We start from the raw sequence: 26,409 nt of genomic DNA on the forward strand, positions 1-26,409 counted from the left end.
TCTCAAACTATGCAGTATTCTCTCACTGATGTCATAGATCTCAAACTATGCAGCATTCTCTCACTGATGTCACAGCTGAAACAATGCAGTATTCTCTCACTGATGTCATAGATCTCAAACTATGCAGCATTCTCTCACTGATGTCATAGATCTCAAACTATGCAGCATTCTCTCACTGATGTCATAGATCTCAAACTATGCAGCATTCTCTCACTGATGTCATAGATCTCAAACTATGCAGTATTCTCTCACTGATGTCACAGCTGAAACAATGCAGTATTCTCTCACTGATGTCATAGATCTCAAACTATGCAGCATTCTCTCACTGATGTCATAGATCTCAAACTATGCAGCATTCTCCCACTGATGTCATAGATCTCAAACTATGCAGCATTCTCCCACTGATGCCACAGCTGAAACAATGCAGCATTCTCTCACTGATGTCATAGATCTCAAACTATGCAGCATTCTCCCACTGATGTCACAGCTGAAACAATGCAGCATTATCTCACTGATTCCATAGATCACAAACAATGCAGCATTATCTCACTGATTCCATAGATCACAAACAATGCTGCAGTCTCTCACTGATGTCATAGATCTCAAACTATGCAGCATTATCTCACTGATTCCATAGATCACAAACAATGCAGCATTCTCTCACTGATGTCACAGCTGAAACAATGCAGCATTATCTCACTGATTCCATAGATCACAAACAATGCTGCATTCTCTCACTGATGTCACAGCTGAAACAATGCAGCATTTTCTCACTGAATCCATAGATCACAAACAATGCAGCATTATCTCACTGATTCCATAGATCACAAACAATGCAGCATTCTCTCACTGATGTTACAGCTGAAACAATGCAGCATTATCTCACTGATTCCATAGATCACAAACAATGGAGCATTCTCTCACTGATGACATAGGTCAAGCAGTGCAGCAATCGCTGCGTGACATTTGAGATCGTCAACTATTCACTGTTCCCCTAACGACTTCAGAGAGTGTATGTTGTTTGCATTGTACGACTCTTTTACGGATGCTAAATCGTCTCCGAATAAAGTTATATTGCATCGAAAATTGACATCGTAGAATGAGAACGATGAAGCGTTCTCTCGCTGACATCAGAGATCATAAGCAAGGAAGCAGTCATGCAATAGCATGACAGATCACAGACCGGGCAGCATATACATAAAGGCATCGAGGATTTAAACAAAGGGGCTTTCTTTTACTGATATGAACAATAAAGCATTCTGTCACTGACGTCGTTCAGCATAAAGAGTGCAGCATTCAATACATCATTCTCTTGCTCATATCACACAGCACAACCTATGCAATAATCTCTCCCTGACATCATAGATCACATATTCAATTCAGTATTTCCCACTGACACCATGGCTAATAAGCAGTGCAGCGGTAAATGCACATTTGTTTGCAGGATGGGATACGGTGCATCTTTCATAGGAAATAACTATATGGATGAAACTAACACATACAGGTGCCTGCGACTGAATGGACACATGGCATCTGTGCGCGGTATATCCAAGTTGCCTTAGTCCGGGTTGGGTGTAAGAAGTATTGTTCATGTTAATCAATAATCAATACCATTAACCTCTTCGACACCGATGACGGAACGGTTCCGTCATGCACGTCGGTTGGGCTGTGCTTATGACGGAACCGTTCCGTCATGGCCCCGCCCGCGCTCAGAACTTTCAGCACCGCGCGGGAATCCGCGCAGCGCTGAAGAGGTTAACAAGTTGTCATGAGTTTCAAGGTGGCACAGTCCAAGAAGTGCCACCGCTGGTGAGTAGAACACCAGTGGCAAGACAGAACAATTAGGCAAGCAGCACGAGCCAGACAGTGCCACTGTTGTAATGGGAATGTCCTCCGCATGGTCAATGGGTACCTCTACCGTGAATGATCAGACTCTATAGGGAACCAGCATCCTGGCTTCTTGTTGCCTGGCCGATGGATCTGCTCTGAGCTGCTGTCCGTGATAATTCCAAGGTCCAGAACCTGTTCTATGACTTGGAGGGCCACACAGAGGGTGCCCTCTATGATGGCATGGGACCACTGCCCATGACTTGGGTCATTGATCTGAATCGGCGATGCAGAATACCAATCTTTTGTAAGTCGAATGGATCTTTTTCCTGGTTCAGGTGGAGTGAGGTGCCGGCATCCCTGGAGCTTAAGAGAGGGGCCCCCGACACTGACATGAGAGAGCTGCCCTGAGGAATTCTATGAGGTCCTTTTGATGGATTATTGCTGATTAGGCCTCCCTGAGCACCATCAATTGGCGGATGAGGGGGGTATGGAGGTGAGTCAGCGGTTTCGGTTGTTAAAGCTAGGTTTCTAGGCATTTGATTTTCCCTGATTGCTATTTCAGTGAGGGAGAGGCTTATGATTGCCAGGTGCAGCTTTCCCACACTACCTTGTGCTCATGATGATTTGGGAAACTGCTGCTTGGAGCCAGCGTCGTCACTGTCTGCTGTAACGACCATCCCTTTGCAAAATGGCTGTGTCTGCACTACAGTTAGAAAATTAATTCTGAAAATGAAACGCCCTATACATGTTCCTAGACTTTGGACAGCGGCTTACCACCTCCTGTATAGACAACTGGTGTAAAAGAGAGTCCGAAACCACCACACTCTGTTCCAGCTCCGAATTCTTCTTAACCAAGTATGGGGGTGCTCCGCAGATTACTCAAAGAGCTGCTGTGATCCAGGGCTTGTGTAAGTCTGACAGCCAGTCTCTCAAAAATGAGGGGACACAACCTGGAATCAGCAGACTTCCTGAAGAGTTGAGGCCTATCTAGAACCGAGAAGTCTCCCTGTCTCCTCAGATGGTGACTGAGAGTGCCTGGCCCTGCAGGAAAAAAGACTGTCCAGGAGGTGAAGCACAGCCATGTGGAGCGCCCAGAAGAGACACCTCATGCATAGGAGTGTGACTGACCCGGACCGGAGCTGTGAGTCACCCGGCCTATCTACTTTGTACATATGGCGATCTACGTGCAGTGACAACTCAACACGGAGTGACAGTGTGCTGTGTGGCATTACTGCAGCTACCTGAGGAACCGGTAATGCTGCTGCTCCGATGAGCCGTGCACAGGACCCCCAGCCGCCTGGACTTCGCAAGGGCTGAACATGGGTGACCGCTGCAAAGGCCTGCCATGCTGATACTTCAGTGACAAGATCTGAGAGATGGGGTCACCTCCTCTAGCCTCTCTGTGAGAGAGATGCCATCAATATGACATAGGCGGGTGCACTGCAAAAACTGCAGCACTGAGCTACGTTCATGCAGACAGGTGCACGAGCGGTGTTAAGACACAGAGAGACTGCATCTTATGCTGAGGGGCTAGAGTTGCATATTCAGAGGAGTAACCGTTGCCAGAACTAGCACTTTTGCAGGATACAAACTGAACTGATCTACGGGTTCCAGCATCTAGCAATGCTTGATTATGCCAATTAGTGAACTTGCAATTGTGCTGATTAACTTTTGTATGTTTAGTCGTTGGGTGGGACCTGCATCTGATTAACTTCAGTACGTTTAGTAGTTGGGTTGGACCTGCATCTGATTAACTTCTGTATGTTTAGTGGTTGGGTGGGACCTGCATCTGATTAACTTCTGTACGTTTAGTCGTTGGGTGGGACCTGCATCTGATTAACTTCTGTATGTTTAGTCGTTGGGTGGGACCTGCATCTGATTAACTTCTGTATGTTTAGTCGTTGGGTGGGACCTGCATCTGATTAACTTCTGTATGTTTAGTTGTTGGGTGGGACCTGCATCTGATTAACTTCTGTATGTTTAGTCGTTGGGTGGGACCTGCATCTGATTAACTTCTGTATGTTTAGTAGTTGGGTGGGACCTGCATCCACTGTGAAAAGACTGTAGCGGGTAGGAACTGTGGCAAGTGTGATGGGAAAATATGGCTATGTGGAAACTATAGAAATTGTTAAAATGTAGTCAAAACCTGAAGTTGACACCCCATTTCTGTGCCTAGTATTTTATTCTGCTGTGCTATTAAAGTACTTCTTTTTTCTTAACTAAAACAAGCACTGGGCTGGACAGGGCTGCACAGGACATTAATGTTTCTGGTCGATGATTGTTAAGTTCTGAGTCTCTGCCCCCATGCTCTCTCCCTGAAGAATCTTTCACTGCTCGCCTTCACTACCCTGAGAGTCAAGTGCAGAAAGGGGAGTCCTTGGCTCAGTTTGCAGAGCCGTAGTATGAAGGGCCACAGAACACCAGTGGCCGATGACATCAACCACGACAGATGGGTCCTGGTAGCCCCCAGATGTTTATGATACCTGAACTGTGTCTGACAGCCATCAATGGGAGCTTGGCAACACTGGGAAGTGGTACCAGGGGCAAGATAACACCTGTAGAAAGGTAACACAATTCAGACAGTGACACCACTGTCAAGGTGCCAGCAGTGGGAAGGTGGCATCACCTACAATGTGGCACCAGTACAAAGCTGGCATCGGCATGAAGGAAGCAACCCCTTACCTTTGCGACATGATCTTGAATGCATCCGGCTGGTAACACTGGACATTCTCCATCTGGAAGGGGTCGGCATCACAGATCTTGTCATCTGTCCGTCCGTAGTTGGCATGCTCCACCATGATGACGTCGCTGCCCGGGCAGCGGAGCTCAATCGGGTAGCCCTCGCAGGCCAACTCCCGCCGCATGAGCCCAAACGGGAGGGCAGCCCGGCTCAGACCTGCAAGGGACAGAAGTGCACATTAAACTCAAGCATTGAGAGAGACGGTGCTCATTTCTGAACTAGATGGGAAATTATTTACATTCAGAGCAACAGTACAGTACAACCATAGGGCAGAATTTAATTGCCACACATATAAATCAGTGCTCTATCGCCCTTCATTGTCCTAATGAAATGGAATCCTGTCTAAATACACAACTATCCCAATGCATCCAACTCAAGGCCATGAAGGCGATGGGCAGGGACGGTGAGAGCTGCAGTGAACAGGGACAGTTTCGGCAGAAGAATGAGGAGCGTAAACTATGCCACCACGCATGCCACCCATCGTCACTGCCAGTATTACTCTTTCAGTTATGGGTGAACATCCGTGCAAATCTCACCATTAATAATACAGGGTCCCAACATGCCCACACGGTGGCATGCTAAGAACTTGCACCATGTTCTTAGCATGGCAGAACATGTGTTGCTGTGGTGCAATGTGGGAATCATGCCAGGTGCTGAGTGGGACCAGCAGCACTTAAGATGACACACCCTTCCATAGCATGTACGGAGAGATGCACATAAACATAAAAGTGTGCACCCAGACCGCTGTATGCGACCACGCGTGCATGGATCTGCAGGCCTGTGCTTCGAGTGTTGGGGCTCCGTTCTTGACCAATCACAGCTCTCCTTGGCCCAGGGCCATTTTCTATCAGTGTGTGTAATGGCTTCCAAGAGCCTGGAAAGGGATGCTAGCTCACCCCCTCCCAAAACAGAGGCCCTCACGGGCCCCTGGTCCTGAGGTCGTGAATCCGCCCTCAATGTTGGGCGTCCTTTGCGCGGGTGGGCTGCAGGTATTTGCAGACGCCATCTCCTCACCCATGTCTTATGCGCCTTTTCATCGTCTTCGTCGCTTGAAGACTCCCAGCTGTGAAGACGTCAGTCAAATCTGCCAAGTTTTGTTCGCAGCAATGATGGGTTTCATGCACACTTCCTCAAACTTTTATTCTGGTCAATTACCTCCCTCAAGACTCTTACAGCGGAATGACTCATTGCAAAATGCCACATTGGGGGTTGCGCGGCTTGCATTGAACACAAATCCTGGAATGCAGAGCGCCTAGGTGTCACAGTAACACAACAGTAGGTGGCGCTGGATGTCACTAGGGTTTAGCTCTTGTTGCTGCACAAACTGAAGTGGTTTTCAAACGCACAATTCATAAGAATGACGTCATACCCATGAATTATTTTCCATATGTATGAGAAAAATGACCCACAACACAGAGCAGTTGGTATACTCAATCCCCTTTGTTCTATTAGAGCTACACTCGAGAAAAATGAACACCACAAACCCTCGGCGCCAGCCCATTGTTACTTAAAAACTGCAACAAATATTAGCCAGACCGACATCGCCCGCAGACAAAACGGGTCATAAAAACAGCATCCACAGACCGAATAAAGTTTCCATTAGAACTCCGGCGTTAATGACACTCATTAACACCTTCTCCAAACGTGTTAATAAAGATTACAGAAAGTAAAATAGTGCACTCCAGAATTCCATTTGCTTCTTTCCGCATCATTTTAACATTTGAGAAAGCCCATCCTGCTCGTGCCACCCCGAGCGAAGCTAATACTGTGTAACGTAAACAAATAGGCTTCTGTGATTTATGAGCTAGTGATGCCAGCCAGGCGCTCTGGTGACATGAATAAACCACTCCGCCTTTTGTTTTTTTGTGCCTGTGAGTTATGGAGATAGACCAGCTCGAAGTCTAGACTTCAAGGAACATAGAACAGAGACGCAGGAGTCTCCAGCGAGTTAATTACCTGGAAGAAAAGCTGGGGGAACGTGAAAGGTGCAGGTGACCAGCATCGCTGTGAGCGGAAGTTGACTGGTTTGAGCTGAGTGATGTTCTGGCAGTGGGTGTTCTCTTACAATATATATGGTAATAAAAAAGGCGAATATTAAGAGCCAACAATTTCATTTTGGGGTGCTGGTGAGATTTTCTTAGTGCCTGGCCTTTGATGTTCTGGTTTAATATGACAATTCTAGTTTATTATCATGTAACTGGGTTTGGTCAAAACAGTCACAATTAACAATGTATATTTTCCCCTGCACAGAACTGCACGAAAAATGATATATCAGAATTTAGTTGACAACGCCAATTGCCAGATTTGGTGCAGATCCATCCACAGGGCCAAAGTTATAGGCAGGGGCGGCTCCTTCTAAATGGCAGAGGAGCATCGCCCCACCTGCTGCGAGCGCAGCACGCAAACACTAGTAAATGTGATCTGTAATACATCTCAGTCTCGTTGTGACTTTGGCATTCTGTCTTGTGCACACATTTTAAGAAACTGGGTTAATATTTGGTGTGGGTAATTGCCCTCCTCAAGGAGTAATCGGAGCCCTTGCCAGGGGAACCCTTAAAGTCATTAACCTGAGCTCAGTCCCCTGGTAGTTCTGGCACAGAGCAGACAAGCTTAATTTAGGCAATATGTAAAGTATGCAGCTTCAAAATGGTAATAAAGTCGAAAATGCAAAACAATAAAAATCCTGAGCTGAATTAGAAAAATAGAGTAAAATTTGATATAGAAAATTACACCAAAATGACAAAAATCTAATAAGGGGAACCTGAGATTGTTAACATTTTAAGTAGGAATGGCACCAAGAAGCACAAAGCACCAATGATAGTCAAAGATCATGGTGGATAGGGGCCAGGTTCGTCCTGGTCAAAATTTGACCTTCGGACTTTAGTCCTTTAAGTCCCAATCCATCACAGGAGGCCCTCCTGTACCTCAGGGTAGGCCCTTAGAAACTCAAAGGGTGTTGAGCACGGTCCAGCCAGGTTCAATTGCCACTGCTCAGCTGGGCAGTAACAGGAAACGCCTCTTATAGCTTGTTGTATCCCTGTAGCTTGAACAAGAGGTCATCCATATGGCAGATGGAATCCACTTTTTTGTCCTGGGTGCAAGAGAGATCAAGTTCAGTCCTTCAGGGCTCCTCTCATGTCACACACAGCAGGCCAGCCCTCTTCTGTTATCCTCATGTTCTGAAGTGGGTGTTTGGTGGTACCACATTTATGCCTCACATTAGTAAGTGGGTGGGAATGACTCCTGGGCATGTCCGAACCAATCCGCTACAAGCTTACATGGCCAACCCTATCCACCATGGCCTTTTCCAAGGTGTGAAAGACTTCTTCCACACTAAACATGGGCTCTGAGGGCTGGGGAGTTTATGGGAGGTGTGCTATAGTAATCCTAATGTCTTCCCACATCTAACACTATGCCACTAAAATCCAGTTTAAGGCGGCCACTGTACCCACAACAAACCCAGAGATAGAGGTATGGTAGGACAAACGCAGGATTCTCCAGTCCCTGTCCAGTGGATGCACAAGAATTGTCTTGGCATCCTGTTCCTTCTCTTTCAAGTGCACCCCAAATGATATATGTTAAACCCAAAGGCAGATGTCTGGTAGGACAAAAGCAGAATTTTACGCTGCTACATTCAGGCTACACATGATAGGCCTGAAGCCATGTTTGAACTACCTCTGTAGCGGGTGGCTCTATATGTGCTGCAATCTACTACTATTAAATCTACATTTAACTTCCAAGCCCTGGCTACAACTTATAGCATTTACAAGGGATGTATATGTAAGTTAAAGATACCAATTAAGAGTATGCCAATTTGAGCATGTTTAAAGGGTGAGCACAGGCACTTTACTACTGTTTAGCAACACAATGAGAACAAGACCAAATTACGGAGTTTTTCACTGAAATGCAATAGAGTCTTGGAAAACCGGAAAATTATTTAACTGCTTCACTGCGGCCGGAATTCCCCCGCTGTGCGGGAAAATTCCATGCGTGTTTGGTTCGGACGGCCCTGGGCCGTCCTTCGCACACGCCCACCGTGAGGTCAGATGGCAGGGGGCCGTCCGGCGCACAGAAGCGGATAAAACATGTTTCGCATGACTTTGCACCATGGGGCATGCCAAGGGGGGTGCATGGCCGTTCCCATGCAACCACCCAAGGTTTCTCATGTTAAACCCAATTTACTAAATACAGTAGATTGGGTTTAGCATGAGAAAACTGCTCCCTTTTAAACTAGGTGCAAAGAAGGATAAATGCTTTCATTTCTCCTTCCTTTTCCGACTTTGTATGCGTGCTGCACTGTGCAGCACGCATACAAAGTGAGAAAAGCTATGGCATAGTATTTTGTACAGGAAGGATATCCTTCCTGTACAAAACATATGTTAGACTCACACATACACCCTAGCGCTGGCGCAAGGGAAAGGGAAGGAGGGGACCTTATCTCTGAAGATATGGCGCTCTCCTGCTCCTTCCCTGTCACACAACGCAGCGCAGCCTCGCGGGAGCCTGCGCTGCGTTGCATGGAGATTTGGTAAACCTCCCCCTAAGATCCTGCATGAACTTAACTCGGATGAGGAGTTATTTGTTCACTGGATTGAAACTACCTTAATGTATTTCGTAATATATGCTGGTTTTTATGTAATTGATCTAATTTATTTTATTTTAGGTCAACTTCTTGCAAGCTGTCTCTCTTTGTACTACCTGTTTTTTCTATATTTTTTCTAGGGAGCAGAGGAAGGGACTCTGACCTGGTGTGCTGGGTTCAAGAGTCGCCCCACCGGGCCACCCTACTATTTTCTTCTAGGGCACTTTGGACATATTGGGTGATATACGTGTCCCTCTCACTACTTTAATTTTATTTATGCTTGTGTGTGGACTGGCTCGACCAGAGGAAGTATGAGCGAGTTGCTCTGCATATTTCCTGTGACTGTGGTCTTTACTGCCATGTATTGTATCCCACCTGGGCTTCATTAGTGTATCTTTGTCCTTTTAGGTGCTTGCTGGGTAGCTCTAGGTACATGGATCCCCTGTTTCCAGAATGGTTAGGAAAAACTTGTTCGGGCATACCTATGCAATCTGATTGTCCACTGTGGATTTGGACGCTACTGGATACTGCCTGTCTATATGTGCCCACTTGGACTATATTGGTTTTAGTGTCACCTGTGCAGAGGCTTTAATGTTGCATATTGAAACTGACACTGTACAAGTAGGATACACTATACAGTTTTGTGATTTAATTCATTTTTTATTGATTTGTCCTAAATTGAGGACCAATGTATGCCTCTAGTAACTTATTGTTTATTTTGTGGCATGAGTACTTTCAGTTGTAATTTTACTCCTGCTGCCACTCCCAAAGCAAGCGCTTTACGCTTTACATTTCCCATTGACTGCCACCTGGTACTGGGGTAACTCACCCGCAATGTTGACCGTCCAGAGGCAAAAAGCGCTCATCATGTTATTTGGCATATGTCATTTGCATACGTTGACATCCTGTGCGCGTGGCAGCATGTCGTTACTGTTGATACTGTTTACCTTATGCAATAGACAAGGTGACTATATTGCCTATTGGAATTTTATTTTACACTGTTGTGGCCATTCATACATGTTCTTTCCTTGTGTTAGTGCATTTCATGATTTGCAAATTGTACAAATACCTTGTATTATTTATTGTAACAAACCAGTTAACAGTCTAAGATGGCGGCATATTATCTGTATTACTATGTTGGAGCCATATGACCAGTCCGATTTTCATGCTTATTTTCACTTTGTATCAACACTAACCTGTATATATGGTTTGGTTTCGCAAACCACCAATTGCGTTAGCAAGGCTGAAAAGCTGAAACTCGTAGCAGAGGCTGGAGAACTCATATTAAATAATTGAACTTCATTTTGAGTGTGCGTGACTCTCTTTCGGAATTTATTAGGATTTAGAGGCTGGGGCCACACGTGACACCATGTGCCACTCCCACGTTGGCAGCATGCATTTATAGCGAACAAAATACAACTGCTAAAATGCCATTATAGTTAGGTATGTGTTAGAAATGGGGGCCTCTAGTTGGCAGCGGGATGTACCCTGTCCAAGTAGGGACCATTCCTTCTAGTCACGATAAGGGGATTGCACACTTGATTAACCCTTGCTCACCCCCTTGGTAGCTCGGCATGAGCAGGCAGGCTTATCCCAGAAGTATTATGTAAAGTATTTGTACATAACACACATAAACAACAAAAATACAACATACACATCTCAAAATTTGACTTTTAAAAGGTTTCAAGCAATTCTGTTCATAGAAAAGCATGGATGCGTGAATGTTACACACAGTACCTCCAATGCATCAAAATCTACAAGGCAAAACAGCCGCAGAGAAGGGAAGCATCAGATACTCAGGGATGAGTCAGTTCGTGAGTCCTTGGGGAGGCGATGCGACAGTTCTGCTGCACGCAGGAGAAGTGATGCATCGAATCCGGACAGTAGGGAGAAGTGATGCGTCAATTTCCCAGGCGATTCTGATCTGTGGGTCCTGTGTTGGAATAAATTGGCGCACGGGTGCAATGCGTGAGAAAATCCAGGTGCTACGGCTCGATGTGGCGGCAATCCAGGAGCTCAGCCGCTTTTTGTAGCCGCACATGGGTGATGCGTCAAATATCAGCCACACAGCAGGACCCCGTGTCAGATTCGGTATGGGGGTCTCGGAATTCAGAGACCAGTGTGTTGAATTTGGCATGCCGCGATTCCTTGGGTCACTGTAGGCGCTGAGTCTATTTCTTCAGCCGCATGGGCTGTGGATCAAGATTTTCTGCTGCACGGTGGTCAGTCTAAAATCAGACGGTCAATCCACAAGCACTCAGAGGCACACAGGATGGTTAGACAAGAATATGGCCACTTTCTAAAAGTGTCATTTTCAAACACACAATTTAAAATTCTGAGTTCAGAGAGCCCAAACTCCAAAACTCTAGCCGTTTCCATTTGAAAGTTACACTTGTAAAATATTACAAGGCAGATCTAATGCTAGCCTATGGGAGAGCTGGTCCTTGCAATAGTGAAAGATTAAATACACTGCATTTCACTATCAAGACATGTAAAACACACCAGTACATGTCCTACTTTTAACATACACTGCACCCTGCCCATAGGGGTAGCTTGTGCCTAGCTTAAGGGTTGCCCTACATATAAGAAAAGGGAAGGTTAGGGCCTGGCAAGTGGGTGCACTTTCCAGGTTGAATTGGCAGTCAAAAGCTGCGCGTGCAGACACTGCAGTGGCAGTTCTGAGACACATTTGAAAGGCTACTTGTGTAGGTGGCACAATCAGTGCTGCAGAGTGCAGACCCACTAGTAGCATTTGATTTAGAGGCACAGTGCACGTTACTAGGAACTTACCAGATTTAGAAAGGGAAGAAGTGTTGTTTGTTTATTCTCCCATAGTTTTGTGTAATGATATGTTTTTAACTTGTGTATACATCTATGTTATGAGGATGCATCTTTAAATTTCAATCTATTAAGGATCCTTTGAATAAAACATTTTATATTATTTTTTTGGTTTCTATTGTCATTGTTGGTGATTGTATTGCACGGGTATGACAGTAGTGTGCGTTGGTATGCATTAAGAAATCCAAAGGAAAATAGTTTCTTAGTGAAACTCTGACCTCACCATAAGTATATATATATATACACACACACACACGCACACACATAAAATACGCTAACAAATTGGACAAGGGCACTATGAGGAATCTCTGGAAAGTGTTAGTTTAATCCACAAGTGGTGAAATTTGTGAATTAAACTACTTTTTCAGAGATTCCACTGATTGTATTTGCAAAATCTTTTTTAACAAGTCTTTTGCACAGTTATTACAGGACACCACAACCAGGCAGAGTGATAGCTACACAAGGGAAATGTGTGGAAATCATAAATATATAGGAAGCGTTATGTATCTGTGCATTACCTACTGGCAGTCGCCAGTAGGTAGTTATAGTTAGGACCTAGTTTCAAGGAAAAAAGCGTTTTTTAACTTGATCTTTGCCGCTGTTTGTTGAATCTTCACAAAAAATGTCCAAAAATGTGTGTCGCTGATTATAGTTGTGCATGGAACATTTAGGGGTGATCCGTCAAGCGGCCAAGAAAAAGAGGGGTACAAAAATGTGTTTCCCGTGTTAATTCCCATCAGGATTTTAGACACAACTACAGCCCAAACTACTAAACTGAATTACAACAAATTTAGTAGAAAGGTAGATCTTTGTCCAGAAAGCGACCTTTTTGTGATTTGGTTTCAATCCATTCAGCAGTTTTCTAGATATTTACAGAAATACAAATTTGTATATCTAGGGACGCGGATCCTCATTGGAACACGAATCCACGTACCAATAGCAATGCTGTGATTGACTGCCTACAGCCTGAGAGGAAAGTAGCGCCCGCCATTTTGTTCATCGGGACTCGCTTCCCTGCAGGGAAAATAAAGTTACAAAGTGATAGAAGGGGTCGGGGTAGAGGTACAGTGACTCTAGGAGACTAATAGAGGGGTCCGTGAGGGACCCCTCATGGGCAAGAAATTGCCCAAAAACCTTTTTGTTTTTTTACCACATGTGAGGATACGTGGATCCTCCCCAGTACTCCCTGGATTGGGTGGATTCAGGCCCCAATTAAAAAACCTTCCACTCACTCACAGATCCACACACCTACTCATGCACTCACTCACACACTCACACACTCACTTACATACCCACACAACCACTAACACACTCATGCAGCCACTCACATACCCACTCACAGACCCTCAAAACCACTCACACACCCACTCACAGACCCACACAACTTTCACACGCTCAATTACACCCATAAAACTCCTCACACATCCATTCAGCCACTAAAACACCTACTCACAGTCTCACAACCACTTACGACCACACAGCCCATCCCGTACCCACTCACAGAGTCAGTCAGACACCTACCCACCACACAGTCACACATCCACTTACACACCCACACAACCACTCACACATCCTGTCACACAACCAGGTTGCAGGGACAGTATAGTTAAGAAATATCATGAAAAAACCATTGAAATTCACAGAAAAAACAAAGGTACAGGGATATTATAGTTAGGAAATAAAAAATAAAAAACCTTAGAAATTCACTGAAAAAAAACAAAGGTTACAGGGAGGTTATAGTTAGGTTCAGATTTCCCACACACAAAACCACACAAATTCAGCAGTTATAATAATCTCCAGTAACTATAACTTGTGCCCTTAGGTAAATATAACTCATGCCCTCACCATGCACTGCTAATTACCCCACATATTACATCACTCATGACATCATCCATGATGTCATTGATAACAACACTTCAACATTTGCAGTGAAATTATTGATGAGAAAATTGTGCATGTCAGGGCGTGAGTTATAGTTAGCTTAGGGCACAAGTTGTAATTACCTGAGATAACAAACTATAATTGCTGAATTTCTATGGTTTTGTGTGTGTAAAATCTGAACCTAACTTTAATGTCCCTGTTACCTCTGTTATTTTCTGTGAATTTCGAAGGTTTTTTTTTTTACATTTTATTTCCTAATTTTAACATCCCTGTAACCTTAGCTTTTTTTCAGTAAATATATATAAATACATATATTTATATAAATAAATATATACATATATATTAATAAATATAATATATATATATATATATATATATATATATATATATATATATATATATATATATATATATATATATATATCGTGTGTGTGTAGACCTGCACAAATAGAAATGCACACACACTGAAACTAAGTGCAGACTTGGCATCCACAGCAGACGTCTGCGGCTCCCATGATCTTGTTTTGAATGCCATTTTATTTGAGTTCCGGTACAGAATTGAACAAAATTTACTGGAAAGGCTAAAAAGGTATTATTTGATTTAAATTGACCGTGTATATGGGCCATAACAAAAACGGGCCTGTCACTTTTAATATGAGTAACTTTTCAAATGTTAGGCAGATGCCAGGTTTGTGCATTTGCCAATCTGACCCAAGGGTGATATTGAAATGTGGATTAAATGGAAAGAGGTTTCAGTCTCTCACAAAAGCCAAAATACGAAACACAAAAAATAAAACAATGCGTCAAGCCTCGTAAATTGAAAATGAATAAAGAATGCATACATTTTTCAGCTACACTAAAAAAATTCTACAGGCTGCTGCTGTTCTTGCAAGTTAAGAACTGCACCCCCTTGTACTTATTTGTGTCTAAGAGTACTATTTTGGGTACTGTACCATGTTTCTATATATCAAAACAATACCCTTTCAGCATAGAGTGACACATAAATTATGCAAAAGAAGAAGCAGAGAACTCTGGGTAGTTAGGTGGAAAGCAGTTTCAGTATAGAGTGCTCTCAACACCAGCGACACTCGGCGTGGATGGCAATGTGCTAATCCTACGCTTCAAGACTTTGATAGAAAAGCAGACCTTCGAGGTGAGCACATTTAGAATGTAGCTGGTGCTGAGAGTGCTCTATACTGGAGCTGCTTTCCACCTAGGGAAACAGCCACTTCAACGCAGCTGTTTCCACACATACCGTTAACCACGCATGCATTACAATGCATGCGTGGTTACCACGCATACCCTTTACCACGCATACCTTTACAACGAGATACGTAGTAAAGGTTTGTGTGTTGAAGGTACACATCAGTTCTAATCTGGACGAAAACACAGAAGTCGGATGTCGAGTTCCCCCCTGACATTTAACCAATGAATGGTGGTCCAGGATATTGAGTAAACGTCCCTACCAGCACCAAATCTTTCTGCCAAAACATGCGCGATTTCATTCACTATGAACAGATCAAATTTCATTAAAATACGCAGCTCACCAGCATTCTCAGTGTTTTTTGTCTGCTACGTCTTTAAACGATCGTTCTAAACATGAACATGTTGCCTCTTTCCGTCGCATGGACACACAAAAAAAATTTATTGGTAAAAGTTGTGGAGGCTATCTGCATTGTTAGTGGAAACGGAAAGACCCTTCTGCTTCCTCTTACGACATGCACTGCACTCCGGAAGAGCTTGGAGAGACGTCCAGGAGAGGTAAGGGGGATTTTAGTTTGGGGTTGTGTCACGCAGGGGTCAATTTTTAGGGTTCAAGGCGGGGAGGGGTATTTGTTAGAAGGGTTTGGGGGTTGGGGAATCGCGCATTGGAAATTTTTTAGGTTTCAGGGGAGGGGTATTTTTTATTTAGAAGGATTAGGGGCCGGGGCGGGAGTCGCATAGGAGTACAGGGGAGGGGTATTTTAAAAATTATGAGGTGGGTACAAGGAAGCAGTTATAGGAATTGGGACAGGGGTCTGAGATAACCTTTATCATGAATATGCCCTTATCCATCATGGTTTTAGAACGAAATTTGTTGTTTAGTTATGCATGGTAAAGGCATGTTCGTGTAAAAGGTTAAGCGTGGTAATGGCATTCGCGTTGTAACGCATGCGTTGTAAAGGCATGCGTTGCAACGGAATGCGTTGTAACGTCATACAACCTTCCACCTAAACTTGAGAACTTTTCAGAGCTATCTGCTTCTTTTTTTTGCATAATTTATGCATCACTCTATGCCTGAAAGGATATTGTTTTGACTTATAATGGGTGCTCCCTTGTATATGGGCAAAGCTATACCTCTCTGAAGAGCTCGAATGAGAGCCAAACACATATCAGGGATTGCTTTTATTCATTTCAGGTTGGCTTGGATGGTATTTTACCAATCCAAAGCTGTAACACTGCGCCTGGAGTTGTAAAAGGCTTTGGCTATTTTACAGCTCGGCGTGGATGGCACTGTGCTAATCCTATGCTTAAAGACTTTCATAGAAAGTAGACATTTGAGGTGAGCAAATTTAGAGTGTCACTGGTGTTAAGAGTGCCCTTTACTGGAGCTGCTTTCCACCTAAACTTGAGACCTACCCAGAGTTCTCTGCTTCTTTTTTTTGATCATAGAGTGTAAAAAACGGTCCATTTAAAACAGTATAAAATAACCACAGCTAATGAAGAATCTTTCGAAGGCCCTTAAAAAACTATACCTAAAGGCACCTAGTGGACATAAAGTACGCCAACTTGCCACTAAAGATTAGCTCTGCACCCGTAACCAGCCTCCAAAGCACAGCTCAAAACCCAACACACCTTCAAAGCGACAGATCACTAATGACATCAACAGTAACACCACATATCACATAATTAAGGAAAACATTCAGGTGGTTCTTACCGGGCACACAGAAGCCCACTTCTAAATTTCCTTTGCAGATAGCATGATGCTTAAAATATTCTTTTAAAGTGGTTACTATTACCAGGGTGGGACTGGCCGTAGCGGGCACTGGAGGGCCGCCAGGGTGGGGCCAGTTTTGGACCCCTCTGGGGCCGTTTTTGTTACCGGTGGCCAGTTTTGCAGCATAGCTGCAATATCAGCTCCCTGTAACAAAAGTAGGGCAGTTTTTACATGTGCATGTGCACCCGCCGCCCCGCCGCCGCCCCGACTCAATTGTTAGGGCCGGTTAGATTTCCCAGTGGGCCTACCATTTTCTTTACGGGCGACAACTTTCGCCACCACTTTCACAAAGCAGTAGTAAAAAGTTATTGTTCCAATTTTTTTTATTTTTGCATGATTGTTTTGATTTTGATATTTTTTTTTTCTCTATGCTTTCCATTCTCGTTCAGCATTGGCACAGAACTGGGGTGAGCCTGAGGGCCACATTGATGGTAGTAAGATGGGAGTGGGGCTTTGTGGGTGGTTAAATGTTGCAGGATACTTCATTAGAATTTTTACTTAAGTTCAGTTAGCTTGTAAATAAAAACTTAATAATTTATTTAACATATTGCTGATTGTTATTGTTCACTGAAGTAAACAGCAGCTCAGTGCTGTTAACCTGGGGCTGCTTCTGAAGCTCAGGAGGGCCGCAGGCGGCCCCCGGGCCGTACTTTGAGAATCACTAGTTTAGTAGGAAGTACAGTGAGTGTAGACATGCCAGCAATATGGGGCTGAGACCCGAATGGACTGCTGTGCCTTCTTCTACATGGGAAGCCATATGTGCTATTAGTACTCGTTAACTATGCATGTGCATTGTTCCAGATTCTGTACTTTGTGAAGTTTGCACTGATACCTGGATTACCTTCACACAAAGATTTTTGTTCTGCATTTCACAATGAGCGTGACTGCACTGCAGTGCTTTAAATGTGTAGGTTCCCCCAGGGACTGAGCATCAACACTTTTTAATCTGAAAGGGAGAGAACTAGTGCTTATCAGGTCTGATGCAAAATACTTGTAATGGGAACCTTGCGGCACTTCTCAGAGCAACCGGGCACTCTGGAACAGTGTGTTCCTGCACTTTCATATGTTTATTGCAAGAACTGCAACAAAGCAACATTCTTTTAACCTAATTGACCCCAGCCAAGTCGGAAAATATATGCAGAATTGTTGTCTGCTGGTTTACCTCTTGCGCAGCTCTTCTATGCGCCATAGCGGCGGGAGGCGGAAGGGTAGTCACTGTTTTCAGCATAGTGTATTTCATGTAGAACCTTTTTTAGAGTTAAATATAGACATTTGGGCAACACCTGTGCAAAAGTGACGGTTTTAACGTGGAAGTGGCAAACTGAAAAACTTTCCAAACTTTACCACAGACTTTTGCGAGGTTTGCAAAAACCTTTGTGCGACTTTAGGAACCCATGTATGCAACCTTCTTCTCACCCCGGAGGGAAAAAAAAGCCTAAATAATAAACCTAACAGTGTTTTTAAAGATCATATTTTAGCTGGTAATCCGGTTCCTGCGAAGCCCACTGAAAGAATTTCGAAAACACAGTCTGAATCTGTGTGTCTCGACTGAGTTTAGCAGTACCACAAGAAGTCTCCCAAGATCCAGTCTGCCAAGTTCACCCCTATCCAAAATGGCCACCAGGACATTCCAATGTGTCCCGAATGGCGAGCCCATCCACTTGTCCAATGGCCCTTCAGTACAATTCTCGATGTTCTTTTCAGTCTGGTCACACTGGCTTTCGGTGACTAGCAGTGAAGATACAATAGGCTTATTCTGTACGGGAAACAGCGTTTACAACGCTGTTTCCACAACGCAGTGCTATTACAACGCGGTCATTGCAACGACCGCGTTGTTAGTACCCAATACCTTTACATCGCAAGTCATTACAACGACTTGCTGTAGGGTGCGCAAAGGTATTGGATATAAAATCTAACACCTTCCCTGCTGTTGCGCAAACTGGAGTAGGAATGGTAAATAATACTATTCCTAAGTCCAGCGTGCCCCCTACAGCAAGTCGTTGTAATGACTTGCAATTTAAATGTATTGCGTACTAACAACGGCGGTTGTTGTAACGACTGCATTGTAATAGCATGCAATGTATTCGCATGCATTCTAACATGCTATATTCATTGTGTACAGACCAGCTGGGACCCGCATTGTGTTACTCCCCTTCTCCATTCATATCCCAGATATCTGGACCTCACGTACGAGTGGGCTTTGTTTTGCCGCCTCTGCCCCATGTCTCAAGATTGGCCCTCACCTTTAGAACTGCGTCATCCCTACCAGGGCTTATTTCAAGAAGAGATCGAAAACCCATTTGATTATAATTGACTGGCCACACAACCATTTATCATTCCACATTATCCAGCCTCTAAGCGCCATGAGTCCTTTGTAGCTTGTAACAACGCTCTACAAAAGAACATTATTACCAGTCTAGCATTCGTCCTCCTCCAACTGCCTACCACGATATTTCCACAAACCTGCCAGTACATCCTCGGGACAACCATCCATCCGCTACTATTCCACAACTATTGGCGTCCTGGGCTGCCAGTCCACCCTTAGCCAATCATGCACTAGGTCACTGCCCAGAATTCTGATTGACAAGTCCAAGGCTGGTCCACCACACGAGATGTCTGATGGATACGACACCTGTAGACGAGCAAAGGCAGGCAGCCCTCTGATTGCTGCTTGCTTTGAGATTCTGCGCGATGACATCATTCGCAGCGCTGCTACTCCTAAAGTTGCCAAATTATTGATGCCCAAGGATTCTTAAAATATAAATAGCACCGGAATGACCCTAAATTTTAGCAAGCTTAAAAGCTACTGCTCTCATCGATGTCACATTAATATCACACTTTAGATTAAAGTGGCGCCGCCATGTGCAAATACGCAACACGGAAGGCACTTTAGGAGCGTTAACGGCCTCAATAAACCTTGATAATCCGAGCGCGGAACACAATGGCGCAGCGTGTCAGCGCCTCCTTGAGGCTACGGTAGCTGTCAAGCTGGGAGGATGGCGAAGAGAAGCACCCAGAATGCTCAGAGCGTAAATGAGGGAGATTTGAAAAGTCTAATTAAAAGGCGCCGTTGCTCCCTTCAGGTACAGGATGAGATTCTGTAATAGCGTAGCATGAATGAGCCAAAATAAGCAAGGCACTCTCGGCTCTCATACGCCAGGAGGCTGAATGTCTGGTTCACCCAGGGCAGCATGGCGGCGCCATGGTTCTCTTGAGCTGCCAGGCACTTGCTGCTATGTTGACCCCAGGGCACAGTCCTCAAAAAGTGGGGGGCTAACCAGGTTAGTCAGTTTGCAACTAACATCATGGCGCGTGATATCACAGTGCGTGACATCACGGGGCATGACAATGGACATGCCATCACAGGAAGGGGCATCACAACCCATGACGTCACAGGAAGCGACATCACAAGAAGTGACATAATTCTTAAGAGCTCACAAATATGTTTAACAGGTCTACCATGAACGCATTTGAGCGCATTACAATATTTAGGAAAATAGATTTTGCATTGGGGTTGAGCTAAAAAAGTTACACAATCCCACCACAAAATCTGGGCCTCAATTTATGCATTTATGTTTTAAAACTTTGCCAAAAAGAAATTGGCAACAAGGATACATGCGGCAGTAAATCTGTTCTGCTTAATTGGTTGCAAAGTCTGCATTTTAAAATATCTTGTGGGGTTAGGGCACCTGCTGCAGTGATCTTTGTGTGCCAGCTGAATCTCAGGAATAATAATAATGGTAAGATAACTCTTGGAGGATAACGTATTTGCTGGAGAGATCTGTGTTTTGCCTAGTCCCAGTTTTGCATAAAAGTCGCTTAGAGGGTTTACATGTCTCCTGCAAAGCACATTAGGTAACACACAGATGACAGGTTTTTATTTTATGTAAATGGGTAAGAGGGTTACTGTTTTTAACAGACATCCTTTTTTTACTTGCAGTTCATAAATTGTAATCATTCTAATATAGCACAGTGAGCTACGAAGGACATGCGACTCCTGCACCTTGTGACCCTCACTCTCATGTAACGCATCCTGTACATTGATTTACACACATATTGTCAATGTATAATGTGTACATGTGCTGTAAAGTGCTCTGACACCCTGCATTGGGATAACTGACACTACAAAAGAAATTAAACGCAAAAAGTGGTATTTACATTGCTATTTTCTTAAATACTGTGACAGCGCAACACATCTGGTATTCTTCTGTTGCATGCATATGCAGTGGCAGAACATTATCCCTCGCAGACCCCGTAGTGCGGGGGGGGGCGAGCTCCAGGGGGCCCCCTCATTACAGTACACTGACTGGGTGTGGGACCAAGGTGGTAGGTGGTGAGCCAGGGCCTCCATGTACTTTGAAGGGGGGCCCCCTCAATTTGCGTTATGCCACTGCGCATATGTCTAATATACAGGGCTGAACAAAGTCAAAAGCCTGCTTCTCTTAAGTACCTGTGAAGTGATAAGCTCTGTGCCTTTGTTTCCCCTCCTTTGCATTTAGGTGTGAGGCTCCGGATATTACCCAGCAAAGATACCAGAAGAAAAGGAGCCCTGATGGCCCCTTAACGTTGGCCTTTGTTATGGGCCCAGCTGGAATCTGATAAACCCCTTTTCTGCCTGCACGGTGCTGCTCAGAAGAAAAGCAGACAACATGCATGTGTTGCTGAATATGTCCCGGTGTCTGAAAATTACACAGGGACAAGTTCAGCATATTGCTCAGTGGGTAGACCCTGTCTACCTACGTGTACCTTCGACTTGCGCAGGGGCGTAACAGAGGCCCCCGCATCCCCCGCAGTGCGGGGGGCCCCCAAGCTCTAGGGGGCCCCCTCAGAACTGCACTTCGGCCGGGAAGCTCCTGATAGTGTCCGGAGGGGGCCTCTCCATGTACCTTGCATGGGGCCCCCCTCAATTATTGTTACGCCACTGGACTTGCGCCCTGGTTGACCCCTTCGACAGTTGCCATGCTCTTCTGAGACACACCACTGCCTCCTAGGTCCACTGTAGGTATGTGAATGTCAGAGTCAGAGTGTCAGTCTGTCTTCTATATCTATGATGTTTGACTTCAGAGGGGTGCATAAAACCATGAATCCAGTGCCAGGTTAACTGAACCATTTCTGACCAGAAGAGTGTAGGAGTCTGTGCTGAAGAAGGCAGCAGACATAAATGGGAATGTCTAGTGTATTTTCTTTTAGTTAAGTTTTACGGAGGTACGTAAAATTATAGACATACATTCTGTTCATAGGGTACGCTACACAGCTGCAAAGAGACTGGTTTGAGGACAGAACGTTTCCTACAAAACATTTTTTGATCGAAATAGTCCTAAACTGTAAAAACAAAACGTGTTACACTTTTCAGCTGTGAGATTAAAAAAAGTTTGCACATTTTGTGAGTATAAAAATGTTCGCACAGACCTAGTCCAGATAAACATTACGAAAAAAAACCCCATACAAACAAGATAGCTAAACAACACGTGAATGTTATATTGTTTGAGCAAAAAAATGAATATTATAGACAACAAATGATTTTAAACCATGCAGATAAGATAATTTGGGGTCTACAGAAAAGGACCACACCAGAAAGCCCATCACTAACAGCCATACTAAAAAAGAATGCCTTTCACAGCATGATCCTCCACCCCTAGTCCCCACTAAAAACAAAGGCCCAAATGGCGTTATTCATGCCCTTTTGATTGTAGTAAAATATTATGTTTAATATTCTTAATTATGGGCCCTTCCAGCCAGCCCTGTTCATTATTGGCTCGTTGTGGTTTCAGTCACATCAGACTCCGCCCGCATGCATCATGGTGCAATGGGTCACCTCACTTCAGCCATTGGCTAACTTCGCTGTGAGTGATGGCATTCTGTTCCTTTACAAGGAGCACATCTGCACACAAAGTAGTTTCCTTCAGTGCTAGGCACTTCTATAGCAGTGTGTGCTGTCTGAGACCCACAAATATTTTTACTGTCAGTCAATTTTGTCCTTATATATTGGTGGGCCCGCCTCTGCTGCAACTGTAAAAGTGCTGCTGGTACCCCTCAACATATGTTTTTGAATGCTCCCTTCTCCAAATGTTTTGGAAGTTAATCCATAAACATTTATTACTAATTTTTAATATTGACTTTGAGCCTTCCTTTCCTTTAGTTTTGTTGGGTCCTTGGGCAGCCTCATCTCCACTTCCTTTAAATGAGTTAGACTTACAACTTCTGGATTTATTGCTATCCATAGCTGTTAAGATTATTTTGTCTGAATGGAAATCCTTTGATTCCTTATCGTATCATACATGGTGGGCATGGGATTTGTTTCTCCGTGGTGCTCACACTTCGATGGAGGAGAAACAATATACCCCTTCTATCTCTTCTGGTGTCTGGAGATCGCTTGACAAATATATCCATTTAGCTTCTCAGGGTCTGGTAGCTCAGTATCCTTTTTTCACCGCTGATTGATTTTCCCCTTTTTTATTTCAGTAAGGCTGGAGTCCCTTTCTCTTTTTCTCTTTTTCTCTTCTTCTTTCACACTCTCTATTTTCTCATTCTTTTCTTCTCTTTCTTGGTCTTTTCTTTCTTTTTGTGATCAATTATTTTTATTTAAATGTAGTACAAATGACTTGACATGTATAGGTTCTTATATACCTGCTTATATTAGGGTTTATCCACTATTTATCATATTGCTCATATTTATGCTTTTTATTAATTATTTATTGTTCAAGGTGGTTTTTATGTATTGCATGCTGTAGTACCTTAATTATTTATACTCTCTCTCTTTAATTCATTAAAAAAAATTGAAGTAAAAAAATATATTGGTGGGCCCGCCAGCTCCGCCAACAATACAGTTTTACACACATCAGGACAAAATAAAAGTATCACCAAGGCCAAAATGCTGACAGCCAACACCTGACCTATTGAATTTACCAACAAGTGTTTACAAAATGCAATTAAAGTGTTCTGCTCATTATTAAAGATTGCGACTGGGAGGGAACACGTATATGGGAAAAAAATCCCTGCAGCATGATTCATTGTGAGATTCTGATACCCGATAGGAAGCTTTGTAGGTATCTAATTTCAGTGATGATCAATGAGGTTGAATTAGTTTGTCGTGACCTCTTCAGGGCTTTAAGGAAAGGATGTCCTTAATTCAAAAACAGTAAAATCATAGAATTTAATTATTTAAAGTACTTTATCTCCGCTACACAATCAACTCAAAATTCTATTTCATGATCAGGATCGATCAACAAACTGCAGATACCAAGGAAATGAAGGAGGCAGAACAGAGGACCAATTCAGTGGAACACCCCCCCCCCCCCCCTCTTGACTGATGGCAGAAGCAAAGCTATCTGATTTTAAGGAAGACCCTGAAGCACATTTCTTCAGAAACACCGACCCAGGGGAGCTCCGTCATCGACAGCCGCATCTACAGTAATTGGTAACCGTAGTCGGAATTAAAATGTTGATGGGATTTGCTTTTATCTGTCAACTATTCGCCACCTTTTGCCTCTGACTCTGTCCTTATCTTGAGATATTAACAGTTCAACTTATCCTTTTGTTAATCGTCAGAACTCAGACTGAGATAGACACTGCCACCATCTTTTCTTGGGGAGTGATCTGCTATTGCCATTGATCTGGTTAGTGTTGTGTGTCAATTACAGCTGTGAACCACTGTCTTCATCTTACAGTCCCTAACCTTAGATCTACAAATAGATACATCTCTGAAACCTTTATCTCACATGGCTTTGCTATTTATGTATTATTAAAGTAACAAAGTTCCTTGAACTTTACTGGTTCTGAGAAAAATGTCTGGTGGGTATGAGTAAAACACGTGAGAGGAAGAAAGGCTTCTCCAAGTACCTCTTTGTAATATTCATTAATATTATGCACAGTACGTAGCTGCACACTTTCCCTTCCACGGGTCTGTATCTGAAGCAGCCATCTTTGTTAGACTCTGGGAACCTCGATGCTATCCTATACTTGACACCAGGCAAATGTTGAAAGGATGACTTATGGTTTTGCAGCATTGGAGATATCACTAGGGAGTCGATCCTTCATTATTACATGTTCTCGTCGAATTGCATACTGATACATGGTTGCAAGTAAGACAATCCACTGATAATGCTTTGTCGTCTAAATTCTTCACTGAGAATGGCCTCAAACAGGGCTGCATCATTGTCCCTTTAGTATTCTCCTTAGATATTGCCAACTTCTCAGAGTCTCTTAAATCAGACCACGGTGCACCACCAAAGTTGGTAAACAAGGGAATTTAACTCTTGGCCTATGCTAACGATCTGGGGATACTGTTGCAAACTCCAAATGGACTACAATATTCATTAAATCGCCTAAATGATTTTAGGTCTGAGAATGGATTAATCGCCAATTTGTCAAAAACCAAAATCATGATATTCGGAAAGAAAACCAAGACAGTACCTTGGGTCTTAAAGATGCCTCGTTCGAAAGAGTTAACCAATTTGAGTAACTTGGAGTCACAGTTTGGCCTAATAGCCCGATGCCAAGGGCTATACCGGTTGTAAAAGGCCCTGAACCCAAATTATAGGCCCGAGCGTAGGGGAGGGCATACAACAAGGTTGAGAGCTTTTAACAGGTGTAGCCCGAGGCAGAAGGGTTATAAGGCTATTAGAACATTGCACCCACTGAGGGTAGGATGTTCTAAATTAATAAGGGAGATCCATGAAGACAAACATTGGAATGTTGGAGCTACGGGCTTATACCAGCCATTATAAGCCTGGTGATACTCCATTGTCTTCAACGAAGTTCTCAACATTCCAATGCTTTAATTGACAGAAGGCTATCTTGGACCAAACACCTATCGACAAGAAAGTTTAAATCAATCATGATCACTACATCTATCATAAGAAATTTAAACGGTTTGGGGGCAGAGCAAATACATTTTCACTAAAAGCGTTAAATATGAAGCATTTCTTTTTTACTCGATGATTCGCCTGCGCTAAATAGCACGTCAAAACCAATCTCGATGAAACATATATGCAGAGTGTATGAAATCATCAGCATCTTAGCACAGCCACTTTTCATTACGTGATCAGGCTAGAGCTGAATCTAGAAACTTTATCATCACTCCATTACAGAGCTAGCTTGAATGATTATTGTGACTGCAAGTGCCGACCCCACAACCTTAAAATCCCTGGTTTACCTCGAACAAAAGAAAACATTGAAAAAGGACATGGAACTGAAAGCAGTATCATCAAAAAGGCTCTAGAAACGCATAGTCTACCTGACTACGAGACGCTGGCTTAGCTAAATCGAGTAACTTGAAAATGTTTGCTGCAAAGGACTCCACTCATCAGACAGATGGAGAATGATCTGGCAAGCTACTGCAATATAAACACATGGATTTAATTTCTGAAACCATTGCTTCCCCAGACCAAGAATATTTCGGGTAATATTTGCCTAGTCACATCACATTGAAATACTTAAGATTTAGACGGTTCTATATTCCCATTCATGAATTTGAGGGGAAATGGAATCAAGCTATTAAAGGAAAGTCTGCTTTTCGTCTTTGTGAACTTACAACTGAAACTTTTATGCATATTGTATGTA

At 43.6% G+C, this 26,409-nt stretch overlaps 1 protein-coding gene across 2 annotated transcripts in view; it reads right to left on the reverse strand.

The window, feature by feature from the left end:
• The window catches only part of ADGRL1 (adhesion G protein-coupled receptor L1), a 618,953-nt gene that overhangs the window by 258,804 nt on the left and 333,740 nt on the right, over window positions 1-26,409 (reverse strand). For both annotated transcript variants that reach the window (XM_085654299.1, XM_085654300.1), the window contains exon 3: window positions 4,513-4,726. In XM_085654299.1, coding sequence (XP_085510425.1) covers window positions 4,513-4,726 — 214 coding nt within the window. The remainder of the gene's footprint in view (window positions 1-4,512; window positions 4,727-26,409) is intronic.

This window comes from Triturus cristatus, chromosome 4_1 (genome assembly GCF_964204655.1).
Source record: "Triturus cristatus chromosome 4_1, aTriCri1.1, whole genome shotgun sequence".
NCBI classification, from domain to species: Eukaryota; Metazoa; Chordata; class Amphibia; order Caudata; family Salamandridae; genus Triturus; species Triturus cristatus.